The sequence below is a fragment of the Apium graveolens genome, chromosome 1 (genome assembly GCF_009905375.1).
Source record: "Apium graveolens cultivar Ventura chromosome 1, ASM990537v1, whole genome shotgun sequence".
Classification (NCBI taxonomy): Eukaryota; Viridiplantae; Streptophyta; class Magnoliopsida; order Apiales; family Apiaceae; genus Apium; species Apium graveolens.
This window is the reverse complement of record NC_133647.1, coordinates 172956411-172973427: the sequence shown is the minus strand read 5'-3', so window position 1 is coordinate 172973427 and position 17017 is coordinate 172956411. Positions and strand designations below refer to the sequence as shown.

General features: G+C 33.0%; 1 protein-coding gene across 1 annotated transcript; it reads right to left on the bottom strand.

Annotated features, from left to right (window-relative positions):
* Nucleotides 1-180: 180 nt before the first annotated feature.
* Nucleotides 181-2011, bottom strand: LOC141671176 (uncharacterized). Its single transcript, XM_074477330.1, has 2 exons — nucleotides 925-2011; nucleotides 181-680 (listed from the first exon to the last, which is right to left on the bottom strand). Exons 1-2 carry the CDS (start codon nucleotides 1891-1893, stop codon nucleotides 618-620), a joined length of 1032 nt encoding a protein of 343 aa, XP_074333431.1. The 5' UTR covers nucleotides 1894-2011; the 3' UTR covers nucleotides 181-617.
* Between the last annotated feature and the right edge of the window lie 15006 nt (nucleotides 2012-17017).

The window sequence follows — 17017 nt, the reverse complement described above, 5'->3', positions numbered from 1 at the left end:
TGTTTTGTCAGCCATATGAAATTGTCTGGTATTATTATACCTTAACGAGAGAATAGTTTATTTCTATGGTTAATGTATTTTCAAGTATGGGGGAGGAGAGGGGGAGAATCCAACCTCTGCTTCTAGCAACATACATAAATTGTACTTTTTTTGTGCAGTAAGCAAAGAACCGAGGCAAGAGAGCCCTGAACAGAGTTGTAACATTAATGAACTGACCTTCTGAACAAACCAGAACCAAGTACAAGACCTTTTGTCATCACCAAAGAATACAAAAATTCTGTACCCAAATTCTCTGGAGTCTGGACTGTCTAAAAATAGACCTAGGTACATGTTCAGATACTAAACCTGCCTGAAACCTAGAAAAAGTATTCTACCCAGCCCTAATCTGTACAAACATAGATGTTACAAAATACTATGAACAAGCAGCAACATCCAACAGAACCTTGCCCAGTGTGGAGTCTAAATGGAAGAAAATTTCTTGACCTCAGTCCAAGGGTGTCCCTTGGATTTTGGCCTGATAACAGTAGGTTGTGGCCTAGACAAGTTGATGAATCTGTAGCGTCTGTACTCGTGACTTCAGTCAATATTGTTGTTTAATCTGAACAGATCAACATCCTTCAAGGACTAGAACCGGGAGTTTCTTGTCTTGATTCTCTAAGATAACGTAGAAGGATTTTAGCCTGTTAAGAACAAACTAGATACTATCAGATAACAGAAACTGAAATTTGCTAAGATTCATCAGGAACATCAGAGAATATTAACCTTATATTGCCTAGAGTTATAAACTAGTATAATGAGTATGAAATTTTCTGTTTACTAATATAATCAAAAAAGTTAATCATTTGAACGAAGCAAATGCAACTCAATACTAGTGACCATTTGCAATCTAGTTAAAAGCTTAGAACACTCGGGAACATTACTCACCTTTTGCCTAGTCTTGGCAGTTCCACACAGCGATAGCTCGATCAACGGAGGAATGCAACCTTCTCTAACCAACAATTCTCTATTCTTCATATTCACATCACACAACTGAAGCAATATTGTCGCAGCAAACTCTTTCCCATTCATCGACCCCTCCTCGATGACCTCGACCAAGACAGGAATCCCACCTTCCTCCACTATCTTTTGTTTCCCCGACTCTATTCCAGCTAATCTACACAACACTGCCATAGCCTTCTCGGCCATTCCATCGCCTTCCTCCCCTACCATCTCCACCAACAATTTCACTACCCCACAATTCACCGCCCTTTCCTTATTCTCATCCACCAAACATATCTTGTACAATGTTGTAATCGCATCTTTCTTCCCTCTATTTGACCCGTTTTGCAACATCAACACCAGAGCCGGGATCGCGCCTAATGCTCCAATTAATGCCTTGTTTTCATCCAATAAAGATAGATTAAGTAACGCACAAGCTGCGTTTTGCTTAGAAGTCTCCGTACCACTCTCCAACACATGAACCAACGGCCTAATACCATCTAATTGACTAATCAAGACTCTGTTTTCTTCCAATAACGACAAATTTAATAAAGCTGTGACCGAATGTTCCTGAACACACGAATCAGAGCAATGAAGCAGCGCTATCAGAGCTGGAACAGCTCCTAATTCTCCAATCAAAGCTCGATTCTCAGACTGATTCTTCGCTAAACACCTGAGCTTAGCTGCCGCTGATCTTTTAACCGTGACAGACGGAAACTCAAGATTTTCAATGCAATTCTTGACAGTTTGTTCAAGATTCTCTGGACAAACAGAACTGCATGAATCTAGTTTATCAGTTGCACATGTCGGGTGAAGATCTCCGGAGAACGAACGACAGAGATTGGAGCGTATGGTGCGCATGGAACGACATGGGATAGTGTTATGTAAGCACTTAGATTCTTGTAATGAAACCATAATTTTGTAAAGAGTATGCTATTGTAAGCTGACTTGTGTATTTATTTCTAAGATGTAGGCAAGTATATACGTTTATATAGAGAAAGGCGTATGATGAGATTATGAGTTAAACTCGAAGATTTGCAGGTGTAGGAGACTGAAATATGAGTACACGGAAGTGTGTGTCCACACACGTTTTTACGTATATCGGTGCCGCAAGCCCCACTGTCGTATTATACATTTACACACACACATGTTATTTGTTTATTGAGTATACAAAAAACCAAAGCTAGCTGCTGTTTTACGTACATAGGACGTCAATATATACGGTCGTAGAAAAAAGATATTTACATACGCTATACGCAAACCCTCTTTTTTCTTTCTATGTGGCTGTGCTTTAGAGGTTTTTTTAGTTAAACGTTTAAAGCCACTCATGCACACACCCATTCTATAGAAAATGTTCATACACCTCTTTAGTTCTTAAACAGAATTCGAATATTCGCCGTCCTATTAACAAAACGAAAGAGATATCGCTATGATAACATGTAATTATTATTTTACAAAGTTTCATGGACAATGCATGATATACGTTCGTTACGAGTCTCCTTTATATAATTATTAAAATCCCATAATAATGATTATTAAAAAATAACCGAACAGAATTAAACGATCTCATTTAAAATTACTTTACCAATGAAACAAGACTCCTCAATTCGACTACATAACACCCTAGTTTAAATCTTTATAATTTCTTCAATAGCTTTGAAGTTTAAATTGTACCAAACATGCATGCAAAATAGGCATGCAATGATGCAATCATATTGTGTGCACAGTATATATTGTTATTAACATTTTCATGCTGATGACAGTGCCACATTGTACTTCTACGTGTAAATCTTCAAAATTTATCAACCAACATTCACAGGCAGTGCTATATATTTCAAATTCGTTCCTAAAACTTGCACTACAAATAGTAGAGACTTTTTCGACCGTCACTAATCCGACCGATAAAAGTCGAAAGTTAAAATCGATCATTTTTTGTGACAGTAGTTTTAAACAGATACCAACAAAAAAAATCGACCAAAACTTCCTATAATCACACTTTTGAGAGAATTCGTATGATTTTTGACACGTCAACCTAAACTGACCGCTTAATCCGATCAAATAACTCGACCAACGTAAACTGAGCGCGTAATCATTGATTTTAGATCGCGCGCAGTTAATACTCCCAACTACCTGCACATCAGTTAGGTGGAAAATATTACTTTAATAAAACGGACTGTAATGGTCAGTTTTAAATCTACAAATAATATTTTCTTTACCTTATTTCCTTTTTTGTTCTTCATTAATTTTTTGAGTTTAAGAGGAGAAGAAAAGTGGGTGAAAAGTGAAATTTTTGTAGAAAAAAAATATGAATCATTAATTATTACTTGTATTTTGAATATTTTCTCAATTTATAGATATGTGTGTGTCTATATATATATAACTTGTACATATATGTTTGTTTTGATATTATTTCAATATGAATACCATGTATGCATATTTGTTTCTTAATTAACTTGTTAATTTTAATTTACGATAAATGATTTGATGATATTAAATGGATATTATTTTATTTTCTTGTTATTAGTTAAAATAAATTAATCGATATATATAGTTTTGCACTGGTAGATGTCTAAGCAAAATCAGGATTAGATGAAAATATGATTCGAACATGTCCAACTTTCATCGAATAATGTATATTGGGATGGTGTACAAGATTTTTTGAAATTTTCCCATATAAATGGATGGTATTCGGAAAAATATTATGTCTGTGTAACAAATGTAAAAATGGAACATGAATGAGTGATGGAATTTTTGAATTTCACTTGTATCAAAATAGCATTTAAGAAATTATGAAATATGTGATAAACATGGTAAAGAGAAAAAAGCTCATACGAAGAAACGTAAGTGTATTCCGGAACCGTAAGCATGAAGATGAGGATGACGACCATCATGGAGATTAGGATGACTCCCAACATGTAGATGAGCATATAGATGATGAGGGTGGACACGATGACGACGAAAATGGAAATGAGAAATACATCTTTCTTCGGGGGTGAGCGTGATGACGGAGGAATGAGCTTGTAGTTCAGTTTGAGTTTTGATCGAACAGTCTGTTTATAGTATGTTTATAGTACATGCTTTTAACGTTGTACTATGTTTTGAACAATTTGGTTTGTGAACAACGTTTTTATGGTTGTATTGTAATTATAATTATTTTTGTGAATGATTTGGTACGTTAATTGTGAATGAAAATGGTCTTTTATGTTTTGAGTAGTAGTTTTATGCATTATTATGGATTGGGATAGAAAAAACAGGGGTTGTAGAAAATCCTACTGTTTTTTTAAACTTCAGGATTAAAAACGACCGTTTAAAGCGAATGTAATACCTAAATTGACCGTTCTTGACCATTTGGAAACCTAGAAAAATCGATCAAATGCAACCAAACCCGACCAACAAGCATTCAAATTAACAGTATGGTTGGGTTATATTGGTCGGGTTTTTTAGCTTCTGCAACCTTTTGATTTTTTATGCAAAAGCTAAAAAACCGACCACCGAAAACCGAATGGAACATCTAGATCATTCGTGTTGTTGGTCAGTTATATTGGTTGGTTATAGACATAGTCGGTTTTGAGCAGTCGGTTTTCCTCAAAAAATAAAATGCCCAAATATGTCCTCGGCCCCGAACACGTGTCACCTGATGTGGCAGCGCCATATCAGAATTGTGGGTCCATCACGTCAGTTGGCTGAGACCCTGCCACGTGTCAAGACACGTCATTTTGACCGACAAACAAAGTCAACGTTATTTTTGGTCAATTTCGACTAGTTTTTTTCTAAATCGATGAGGTTAAACCCAACCACCATTTATAAATACTAGTTGGTAACCCGTGCGAAGCACGGGCCCAAAATTAAAAATAATATTATCACATTATTATTTGCATAAAACTGAAATTTATAATCCGTGCAAAATACAAATCTAAATATAATATATAAAATGTTGTTAAAATATGTGGTTAAAAAATCGAAGTTAAGTGTAACTCTAAAATTTCACTGTATAGTTCTAGTTGTGCATGCACCTAATTACTTATATAAATTTGACATGTTAACTTACTAATACGATTATTTTAAAGTAAACTGACGCTTGAATGTTCAGCAACAAATAAAAATTGAAGGAAAATAAAATTTTCAGAGAGTAGAAGTTAATTTTTGTCAGTTGAGATTTTATTACTTAAAATTTTAAAAATAGTTGTATAATTTTCTAGTGAGTACGAAGATTTGGTACGCTTATTAGTATAAATAGTTGATAACCCGTGCGAAACACGGGCTCGATACTAAAAATATCCAATTAATATTTGTAGAGAATTATTCATAATTCATGTGAAACACGAATTAAAGAGAGGGAAGGAAAGAAAGAGAGGAGAGAAGATTAAAATTGAAGTAAAAAAAATGAAATAATAAGAAATGAGATAGGGTTTCTTAAAAATGAGATAGAAGAGGAGCATGTCAAATTTTAAGGAACAACTAGTTAGCCTGTTTGAGTGAATTTTGTGTCAAATTCATTAGATTTAAATCATTCCCGTCGTAAAATATCTTTTTTTATCCTTTTTGTAATTAAACTTTATTATGAAATAATAATAAAATATTTAACTTACGACGAGCTAAAATTTCTGTCGTAAGTTTTTACAATGGAAGATATATTCCGTCGTAAGTTAAGCGCGCATTTTTTCCGTCGTAAGTTGACCGTTATAAATATCCAGATTTGTTGTAGTGTTTTAAATTTAAAGGGTCACATAATTATGCTCTTAATACTTATTTGTTAAAAAATTCTACTAATCCTACGGTGTCTTGCTATTATGGTAAACAACATTTGTTTGAGGTTATGTTTTTATTCCGTAGTGAAATGGTGTTTTCGAGATGAGTAATGCTATTTTCCGGTGTCTTTTTATGATGGTAAAAAATATTAATTTGAAATTATATTTTTATTATGCTCGCAGTGAAAGAGTGTTTTTCTGATAAGTAATGCTATGTAATTTATTTTTTTTCCAAAATAGTTATAAAATAATGTATCATAATAAGTGGCAGAATTTAATTTATGAAGGCACACGTAACTCCGGTTTTAATTGTCATATTTTTTTTTACCAAACTGAACAATAATGTATGAAGGCACGCAAAAACTTGCAAATGGATTAGCAGACAGTTGTTTAGTTCACTCTCTTTGTGGTTTTATATGTGAAAGATGAAGCTGCTTGTGAGATGCCATGCAATATAATAATTTAAGTTCCAGGAGAAAAATCTCTTTGATTAGTTTCTAGATACATAAATTATTTATAGGTCTTCCGTCTTCCACTAATTCATGTTGGCTCTCGACCAACATATTCCCCCGGCTAAACCCTGTTGGGTACAACAAATAAAGTATGAGAAACTGCTTTATAAATTAGGTGATAGCTAGAATTAGTCACAGTATTAGCATCTGACCAGTATCTGACTGCATTAGTTTCCCACAATCACGCTAAGAAGACGATAAACATATGAATAGTTTTCTCATTATTTGTGTATTATCAAAGAAGAACAAGTCTAACCAAACACTTGCAATGTCATCTTTGTTAACATGCCAGCCACCAACAACAGGACGGGAAGAACTACAAAAATATAAAATGTCATCAATAATTAAATCGAAACCCTAACCAAAGATAATATATTTCCAGTGATAAATTGATAAGAACATTTCAGAGTCAGAAGTATATACTCTTTGTCCCACTGTCCCAACCTTGATATATATAGATTTTGCCTGTTAAAGTGTTCCCTCGCCACCTTACGCAGTGTTGTTCTCCTTGTCGTTGCGAATGCCGGTAACTTACAAACAAGCACAGCCAAAACAATTTACAATGTTTACGTAGGAACAGAAACCGGTCCATAAGGGTATTCTGCAGGGGCCATTTTTAACACTCTCAACTTCAACAATAGTTAATTTTTTTTCCCGATTCTTACCTTTCTATTTTTAAATTCAAACTTTTTTTATTCTCAAATAGGAAAATTGATTTTTTTATCACTCAACTATCTATTTTTTTAGAAATGTACCACTCAATCTATGTATTGATTTTTTTTGTCACTGACGTTCCATTTCCTTTTCATTTTAAACAATTTTGTTAATATTTTGTCTCAAAAATGTTAATTTTAGGGTTTCATTGTGGTTAATTGTTCACCAGTTTTGACTACTTTTGAAGTTATGAACACATAAATCGTTTGATTTTAAGTTTTCATATATTTTTTTCGTGATTTTGGGTTATCATCAGATCTGATGTTCGCCGGAAAAATGGATGTCACTTGCGCAAGTGACATCCATTTTTCCGGCTGACTAAATGATTATTTGTTAGTATAAATTGGTCTTATCACATTGAGTGTATTGGTTAATATGTATTAAGTTTCATTAAATTTTGTTAATTTTGATATTTTTGAATTTTGAACTTGGCGGACTTTTTTTGTTGAACTCGATGGAATTCTCGAGAAGTTGATTGTTGTTGCTATACATAAGTTGTTGAATTTGTATAGAATAATTGGACTGAAAAATCATAGAAAATTAAGTTATTTTACCATGAAGTAGCTAGGCCGGAAAATCGGTAAGTGAATGGAGTCCAGAATCCAGAATCCGCAGCATTTTATTCGTTTTTCAGTTATTTTAAAAAAAGGAGGTTAAACTTTACGAAATAGGGTAAAATTAACACTAATGACATAAAAATTCAAATATAAGTTGAATGATAGGTTGTTAAAAGATTGAATAGTTGAGCGATAAAAAAATTAATTTTCCCAACTCTAAAATATCTCCACTAATTATTAAAAAACATAAAAAAATTAATTATTTTTCATAAAATTAAGCAATTCTTAATATTAAACGTACTTAAAATTTTGAACACTGATTGAATATAAAAAGTAATTTTCTTTTTTTACACTAAAGATAACTAGGTTTGAATTACCCCTAACTATTAATTTTAAAAATTTATACAGCACATCATTTAATTGTGAACTGTTAGATTATGCGTTAAATCGTAAGAATTGTTTGGTTATTTCGCCTGATCGGACCTGCATTGGAATAGCCGATCGAATAAGACAACTATCATGCGCATATTAGTTACATTTTGTTTGATAAGTTATGTTTTATTACATTTTAGTTACAAATAAATCAGAAATTTGGTTAGGTTAATTAATGATTAATTATAGTGAAAACCACCAAACTTGTGAGGCTGGTGGTCAATTATAATAAAATCTGAATTAAGCCTTTTTTCAGTCCAATCGCTATCCAAGGACGGCGTCTCACATGAACATCACATTTATGTTGTTTAAATTCTTTCAACTCGCTTGTAACTTCGAAATTCCCAAATTATATTTCCAGAAAATTATTAATGCAGCAGAGTGGTCCAACTCTAACCACCTCCCCCTGTATATATGCAGCCTCCCCTCCGTTTGCATTACGAATTTTAATTTTTGGATAGTCAAATTTCACTTTGATAGAAAACTAAGATTAACCCGCAATGGTTGGCTCTGTTGGTTAAAAAGAGGAAAACTGTCCTCTTAGTCACAGGTTCGAATCACATGCCTCCTGAGTCAGAGCCTGTTGCTTAAATGCGGTTTACCTTGATTCACGTGATTTGCAGGCTATTTCGTGAGCCCGTAGGATTTACCTACCTACGATAAAAAAAAATTAAGATTAATATATTTATTATCTTAAAAATCTGAATACATTTTTTAAATAAATTAAATGTACCTGTACAATTTGTATTTATAGTTTTCAGTCTAGAATTAAAAAATTTGACCATTCAAAACCAAATCTGCCACTTAAAATGGGATTATGATAATTTTATGATACTCGGAGGAGATTATTAAGCAAGAACAAAATTTTGTTAAGTCTCGTTACCACTTACTACTATGTATCGACAAATACTAATAGCGAGTCACTAGGGTTAAAAGAGAAGGACCTACTTAATTTTTTTTTTTTAATGTTTTTCTAAAAAATGAATTATTCAGGATTTGTTTTTTAAAAATCAGTAGAATGATACCGAACATTCTTTTCATTAGATTTTCTCTCTTTATTAAATTATCTCAGAAAGGTGCCGAATAAAATATATCCACTAATTAATATTTTCTCTAATTTATTCTTGTATCTTTTCTTCGACAAAAAAAGAATATATCCTTAAACACGATAGTAAAATTTTAATAAATATTCTATTTATCATTGTAAAAGTCGAAACTCGGAACTAAACCGTATCAATTAAAACTTGGGGGATTTTGTTAATCACAGCAATAAACAAATTTATTTAAAAAATTTATTTATATTTAACATATTAGATTTTATTTATTTTAAATTACATTGTTCAATGTTAATTTATAAAGAAATTTAGATTTCAAAATTCTAGCCAAATTTTTTTTAATAAATTAATCAAAAAAAATTTAAAAGTTTAAACATTTTAGAATACCTATTTCACTATTGGATAATGTTCCCTGACAATCATGTGTTAGATAAGTTTTATCTAACATACTAGTCCAGTGGCGTCAGATCTTTATTTCAAGAGTCCAGATTTAAAGAAATTTTTTTAGCGTTCCGCGAATATTTTCCACAGAAGGGCTTTTTCCCCATTCCGCGGAAAATATCCACGGAACGCTAAAAAAAATTCCTTACATCTGGATCCTTAAAATATTGATATAAGGTTCTGGAACAGTGTGTTAGATATGCCTTATCTGACACATGATTGTTTGGGATTACCATCCTTCACTAATTTAAATGTTGGTGACAAGAAATATCATCTTCACCGACAAAAATCATTAAAAAAGCTAGCAAGGATCGACTTAGTTGTTTAAATAGTGGATAACTATCATTTTGGTTACAGGTTCAAATTCCACAAAAACGAGAATTTATGATTATGCCTCACGAGCCAGCCCTGTCGCTTAAATACGATTTATCGGGTTCATGTGATTTTCAAGTTATTACGTGAACACATAGGGTTTACCAAGTGCGCATTCGAAGGGTAGCGGCTGCGGTTAGACTCGACAATTTTTGACACGACACAACTTACATGACCGGAAATGACACGAAAATGTAATATTTGTGTTTGTCTTTTTGGTACACGACACGGAAATACACGAAAACGAAGGTAAATGACCGAGATTTAGTGTCGATTTTGTGTTTTGCCTTGGAGTACACGACACGACACGAAGTATACGATATAAATAAATATTATAATTAAATATTAATATTTATAATGAATATATGTATATTTACAATAGATATATGAATATATATTTTTTAATAATTATTTAATTTTATAATATATATACAAATGTGATCTAAATATATATCTTTAATATAGTTCATAAAATTTTTACCTAAAAACCTTATATTTTCATTTAATTAATATTAAATTTCAATTTTACATGAAAAACACGACACGAAATGAAAGTACACAAATATAAAATTACACGAAACCTAAACATGTCGATTTTGTGTTTGACGTTCAAATACACGAAACACAAAAATATATGACACGGAAATATACGACACAAATCAGGTCTAGTTGCAGGTTATCTACTATAAAAAAAATCATTAAAAAGTCTGCATGAAATGAAAATGTAACAGCATGTTTTGATTTATCTGATTGATTAACACGATCATGATGACTATAATTACCACCTCCGGAACGTGCTTCTGTGTAAAACTCAAATCAAAACCATCACCTGTGCCACTCCTGGTCAATCATAATAAAATCTCAATTTACGATTTTTCTGTTTATTCGCTATCTAGAAAAGGGCATGACCCCATGAATTTCACATTTATTTTGTTTTGTCTCACTTAGCTTCCTTCCTTGTTACTTCCATATTGCGAAAAAGGTGTACACAAACAAAAGAAAATTAAAATAATCCAAGTTTGGTCACGAATGTATCCAACTGGACCTGAATGAAAATCAGACGTGATAAATTTTCGATCAATGCTGCAATCAGGTTAAAAATAGTTAAATAATTAAAATTTTTGCTTCTGAATCGCTTAACATGCTGAATACACGTATTCTTTAAACTGAAAATAAATTCATATTTACATAAGTAGGGTCCAATTTATTTATATAAAAATTATCCAACAGCTTATAAACACATCATACTTTTAACAACCATTTCAAACACGAATTTAAAAATTGTAACATTTCGCGTCCGTAAATATGAAATCTCATTTTAGCATACACGGTACATTAGGATGTCATTTAAAGCGTACGGGAAATTTTTATATAAAATTTATTTGAAGTTCTTGTATGTATGTTATTTTGTATTATAGTATAAAATTGTAAGGCTATTAAAATATGAAAATGAGTTCACATGACGTCAAAATTCTGACAGGTATTTACAATCTACAAATAATATTGTTTGAGACGCCAAGCTTTATACAATTTAGGCGCATATTTGTTGTAACTGTTAAACCCATGTATCAATGGGCTTGGTGGGTTTGGTGTTATCATTTGTTAAAAATAAATACTAAAATGATTACAGTAGAATAAACATGATGGAAAGTTGATATGTACAAGAACAAAATGTTCTCTAGGACTACATTATATTACCTTTGATTTCACTACTGATAAGAAAAAAAATACATACAACTTACTTGAATTTAAACACCTAAAGCTACAGAGGTGGCACCTAAAAACAAGGAACTACTCCTACTTCTACTCCATCACCCCATGACCTGATCAGCAGCTACTTTCTAGGCATGCAGCAACAGTCACGACCATGCAGGAATTAAACAAACTTCATACAAATAAATAACTAAACAAAACAAATAATTAATAACAACTAAGTTTAAGATTATTCCAACAATCACCCCATAATCTTAAACTTGACTCGTGTAATCCTTCCATCCCGTATGGCTTATTCGACTGAGCCCGTATGGCTAATAATCTGAGCCCGTATGGCTATTCCACTGAGCCCGTATGGCTATTCAACTGAGCCTGTGTGGATATGATTTGCCCGTCTGGCACTTTGCTTCTTTGCCCGTACGACATTTCTTGTTTTCCCATTTGGCATGACCTATATTTCTGGGCAGCCCCGTACTACACATGCATCCAATACTACACATGTAGCTTTACCACCATCCTGCCACTGCCTGCGGTAGCTGTCTTCTCTGCAGCACAGCCACCTGTCATAATTCGAACGTACACCAGCAGTGGCTTCACCAACATTGCAAACAAGCTCACCAAAGATCGGTGGCTCTGATACCATATTGAAAATAAATACAAAAATGATTACTGTAGAATAAACATGATGGAAAGTTGATATGTACAAGACCAAAATGCTCTCTAGGACTATATTGTATTACCTTTGATTTCACTACTGATAAGAAAAAAAATACATACAACTTGCTTGAATTTAAACACCTAAAGCTACAGAGGTGGCACCTAAAAACAAGGAACTACTCCTACTTCTACTCCATCACCCCATGACCTGATCAGCAGCTACTTTCTAGGCATGCAGCAACAGTCACGACCATGTAGGGATGACAATCGGGTCGGATTGGATCGGGTATGACTATATCCAAATCCAAACCCGAAAATTTTGATCATACCCGAACCCGATCCGAACCCGAAAATTACCCGAAAACTAATATCCAAATCCGATCCAACGGATTTCGGATCGGGTTTGGATATACCCGAAACCCGAATTTCTAGATTGAATTTTAATATACCCGATAACCGAAATCCGATATCCGAAACCCGAAAATTAAAATACCATTTTGAAATAGATAAATTTACTGAATAATGAACATATAAATCAAAGCAAATAAGCAATCCAGAGCCGATTGTAACTCTGGTGTTGATGATAGTTCAAATTGTTCTCCTAGAACCGATTGAGAAGTGGGAGCCGATTGAGAAGTGGGAGCCAACTGTGATGTCGACATGACTGCATACACCATAAACATAACGAATCAATTGTCTGAATATAGAAACTAACCAATATAAGTATAATAACGATTATTGAATGAATCAATTGATGAATATCTGCTGCGGCGGTGGCCGACTCGTGAGTAACCTGTAACCCTAGCTTGAGCAATGAGCCATGACTTTCTAACTCTGTGGACTGTGTGTTTAATTTGTTGTACTTGACTACTTGTCTACTTGTGTTTTTGTTTGGGTTTATTAGGTTTATTTACTAAAATAAAAAATGATAAATGTATTTTATAATTTAAAAGTATTTATTTATTTATTTAATGATGCATAAATATAAATATAATTATATGTATATATATTCGAGTATTTTATCGGGTTTCGGTTTCGGATCGGGTTTAGATCGGGTTTCGGGTATCGGATCGGATATCGGATCGGATATGGCTATATCCAAATCCAAATCCAAAAATTTTCGGGTACAAAAATTAAATCCATATCCAAAAAATCGGGTTCGGATCATCCAAAATTTCGGATTTCGGATCGGATATCCGTCGGATCGGATTAATTTGCCATCTCTACGACCATGCAGGAATAAAACAAACTTCATACAAATAAATAACTAAACAAAACAAATAATTAATAACAACTAAGTTTAAGATTATTCCAACATCATTGAGGTCGAAAAAAGTGACTGGTTCAATAAACAAAGTATTTATGTTTTCTAATATTTATGTTATAAAAAATATTTATATACTTATAATATAGAGAAATTAATTAATTCAATTATAAGAAAAATCAAGTTTTAACTGAAAACATACCCGTGAAATTTTATATTAATGCAAGTTTATAAAGAGACCACCTGGGGAACCATAACATATAAATACAAGTCATAAATACAAGCCATAGAATTAATAACCATTATTATTAAACGAAATCTCTTTTAGTGATAATTCGCTTTCACCATTTTTTACTTTTATTGTTTCGAGAAAATGCTTAAAATACCCATATTTCAACATCAATGGTCCAAAATAGCCAGATCTGGAGTGTATCACCCTAAATACTAACGAGATACACATTGTTTTGAAAAAAAATATCCAATTTTATAAAAGACACGCATTTGTCAAATGTGCATCCAGGGATAAGTATTTCACGTATTCGTGTCTGAACTTGTTCTTTTTTAAAAAAAATTTACAAAAAAATATGCATTACACAAATGTTTACCTTGTCTTAATTTTTTTTACTTATCAGGTCAGAATTTTGGAGCCATCAATTCTGAATTTAGGGATTTTGGACCATCTGTTTTTGTGGTGGGAATTTAGGGCCATCACCCCATTGTTATCACCCTTTTTAATTTATATATGTTTTATATTTTTATTTCACCCTCTTTGATTCCTATATGTATTATGATTCCTTTTAAATTTTTGGTTTCACACTCTTTGATTCCTATATTTATCATAATTAATTGCATATTAATTATTTGTACTACTTTCTAATCATATATGTGTTATTTTAAAGTGTTTTTTTTCATATATGATATAATTTTTATATGTTTATCTTTATGTATTTTTTATTCCTATATGTTTTATAATTCTTTATGCCTAATAAACACACACGCACATACACACACACACACACACACACACATATATATATATATATATATATATATATATATCTGTGTGTGTGTTGGGTTTGCTAAGCAGACCTAACTCCACATTAGTATGATATTGTCCACTCTGGGCCAAAACCGCACGGGTTTGGTTTTGGGTCACTCCCAAAAGGACTCATACTAATAGAGTTATCTGGTTGCTTATATTCTAACAATATGCCCCTCTCACAAATGATGTGGGACAACTTCTAACAGTCTCCCTCTTCACACATCAGGCTCGACACCAGTTGAAGATGCCCCCTTCATTGTAATATGGCTCCCCTTGATCCATATTAGAAGTCCATCTGACTATCTGCTCCCCTATGCCCATACTAGAAGCCCCATATGTCTTTTCCTTGAGCCCATACTGGGTTAACCCTTCTGCCATTTTCAAGGCCCATTCTAGGAGCCTGTCTGAGATTGTTCTGGACTGGCACAACCTTAAACTCTGATATCACTTGTTGGGCTTGTTGAACATGCATAACTTGACATTAGTATGATATTGTCCGTTCTGGACCGAGCCATCACGGGTTTGTTTTTGGGTTGCTCACAAAAGGCCTCATACTAATAGAGTTATCTGGTTGCTTATATTCTAGCAATCTAACCCTCCCACAAACGATATGGGACAACTCCTCACAATCTCCCCCTTTACATATCGGGCTCGACACCTATCGGATCTGCCTCCTGATTGTGAAATCTGGCTCCCCCTAAGCCCATACTAGAAGGCCACCTGCTTTTTTCTTGAGCCCTTACTGGGTAGCCCATCAGCCTTCTCCTAGATCCATTCCGTGAGCCCGTCTGAGATTGTTTTTGGACCATTATAACTTGAAGTTCTGATACCACTTGTTGGGATTTGCTAAGCATCTTAACTCCAAATTAGTATGATATTGTCCGCTCTGGGCCCAACCCGCACAGATATATTTTTGGGTCACTCCCAAAAGACCTCATACTAATAGAGTTATCTGGTTGCTTATATTCTAGCAATCTGCCCCTCCCATAGACAATGTGAAACAACTCCTAATATTTATTTTTGGGGACATCCCAAAAGGTCTCATACTAATAGAGTTATCTGCTTGCTTATATTCTAGCAATATGCCCTTCCCATAAACGATATGGGACAACTCCAATATATATATACATATATATATATATATATATATGTGTGTGTGTGTGTGTATAAAGGGGGAAGGGAGATAGAGAGTTGGGTTCAGTGGAGACCAATATTATTTGGAGACCTATATAACTACCGTTAATTAGGTGTCTACAGTATTAAGAGAAATAAAGATATTTAACAAATAATTAAATTATGTTAAAAATCAAATTAATTAATTGTTAAAAATTTAAATGTTAGGAAGAATAAACTAGGTGATGTGATAAATAACCATTTTGATTAAATAATAAAATTGTTCAGATCATATTATAATTATAGTACTTTTATTTTCCGTAAAACTCTATATTATTTTTAAATACTGGGACTTGATTTTACCGTATTATGAGTTCACCCTTAAATTCCTATTTCATTTAAATTTTATATTACGTTTTATTGAAATAATAAAACTATTGAAATGGTATTATAATTGCAATACTTTTGTTTCCTGTAAAATTCTATATATATTTTTAATGAAATAAAAAATTTGTTTGGATCTTTGTAAAACATAATGTAACGTAACATGTAATCGAGGAATTATAACTCAACATGTAACAGAAACAGATAAACAATATTAAATTGTGAAGCACATGAACCCTGAATATGAAGACATGGTATACACAAAGAATCAAAAGATGCAAATGACTCTCTAAGTCCACAATGAAGTCATGGAAATAAGTTCATTAATATGTTCAAGCCTCCATGAAGAATAAGACATCAAAGGCTTCCAGTATCAGTTACATGGTTTGATTTGAAGTATTAAAGATCAAGGGTTCAGTGATTGAAGCAATGAATAATCAATCAAGATGTATCAGCTTAGCATTACAAATGAAATTGAATTAAATCAATTTATGTTAGTTGTTTGTGAACCAGACCAGTGCACCAAACATCAGCATATCAGAAAGGGTTTAATTCAGTAATTCAGAAAGATCAATGTTGGTACAGTTATTTGAAGACAAGAATTTTTTTAAGTCAAAAAAATTCTCTTCCAAGACAACTAGGTCGCAAGTATCTCATATAGGGAGAGGTAGGTCGCAAGTAACTCTGTGACTTAGGAAAAATGTATCATCCTAGAAGTAATAGGTCGCAAGTAACCTGTACAGGGAAAGACATGTCGCAAGTAAGTGTTGGGGATGTATTTGACTAAGGAAAAATCCTACAGCAGTACACTAGGTCGCAAGTAACTCTTGCTCTACTGTACCGGGTCGCAAGTAACTATCAAAGTAGGGAAAAATGGCTAAGTAAAGATGGCTTATCCTCCCAGGTCACAAGTAAGTTGATACTAGTGATCTAGGTCGCAACTAACTTGCCAACAGAGAGAGATAGGTCGCAAGTAAGTCTCAAAGGCAGAATTTGGTTAAGGAAATTACTTGCTCCTCAGAGTCGTAAGTAACT

Coding starts and splice junctions, on each gene's coding strand:
- LOC141671176 (XM_074477330.1), bottom strand. CDS start 1,893: ATGGTTTCATTACAAGAATCTAAGTGCTTACATAACACTATCCCATGT. Junction 681..924: donor CTGCCAAGACTAGGCAAAAG/GTGAGTAATGTT, acceptor TGTTCTTAACAG/GCTAAAATCCTTCTACGTTA.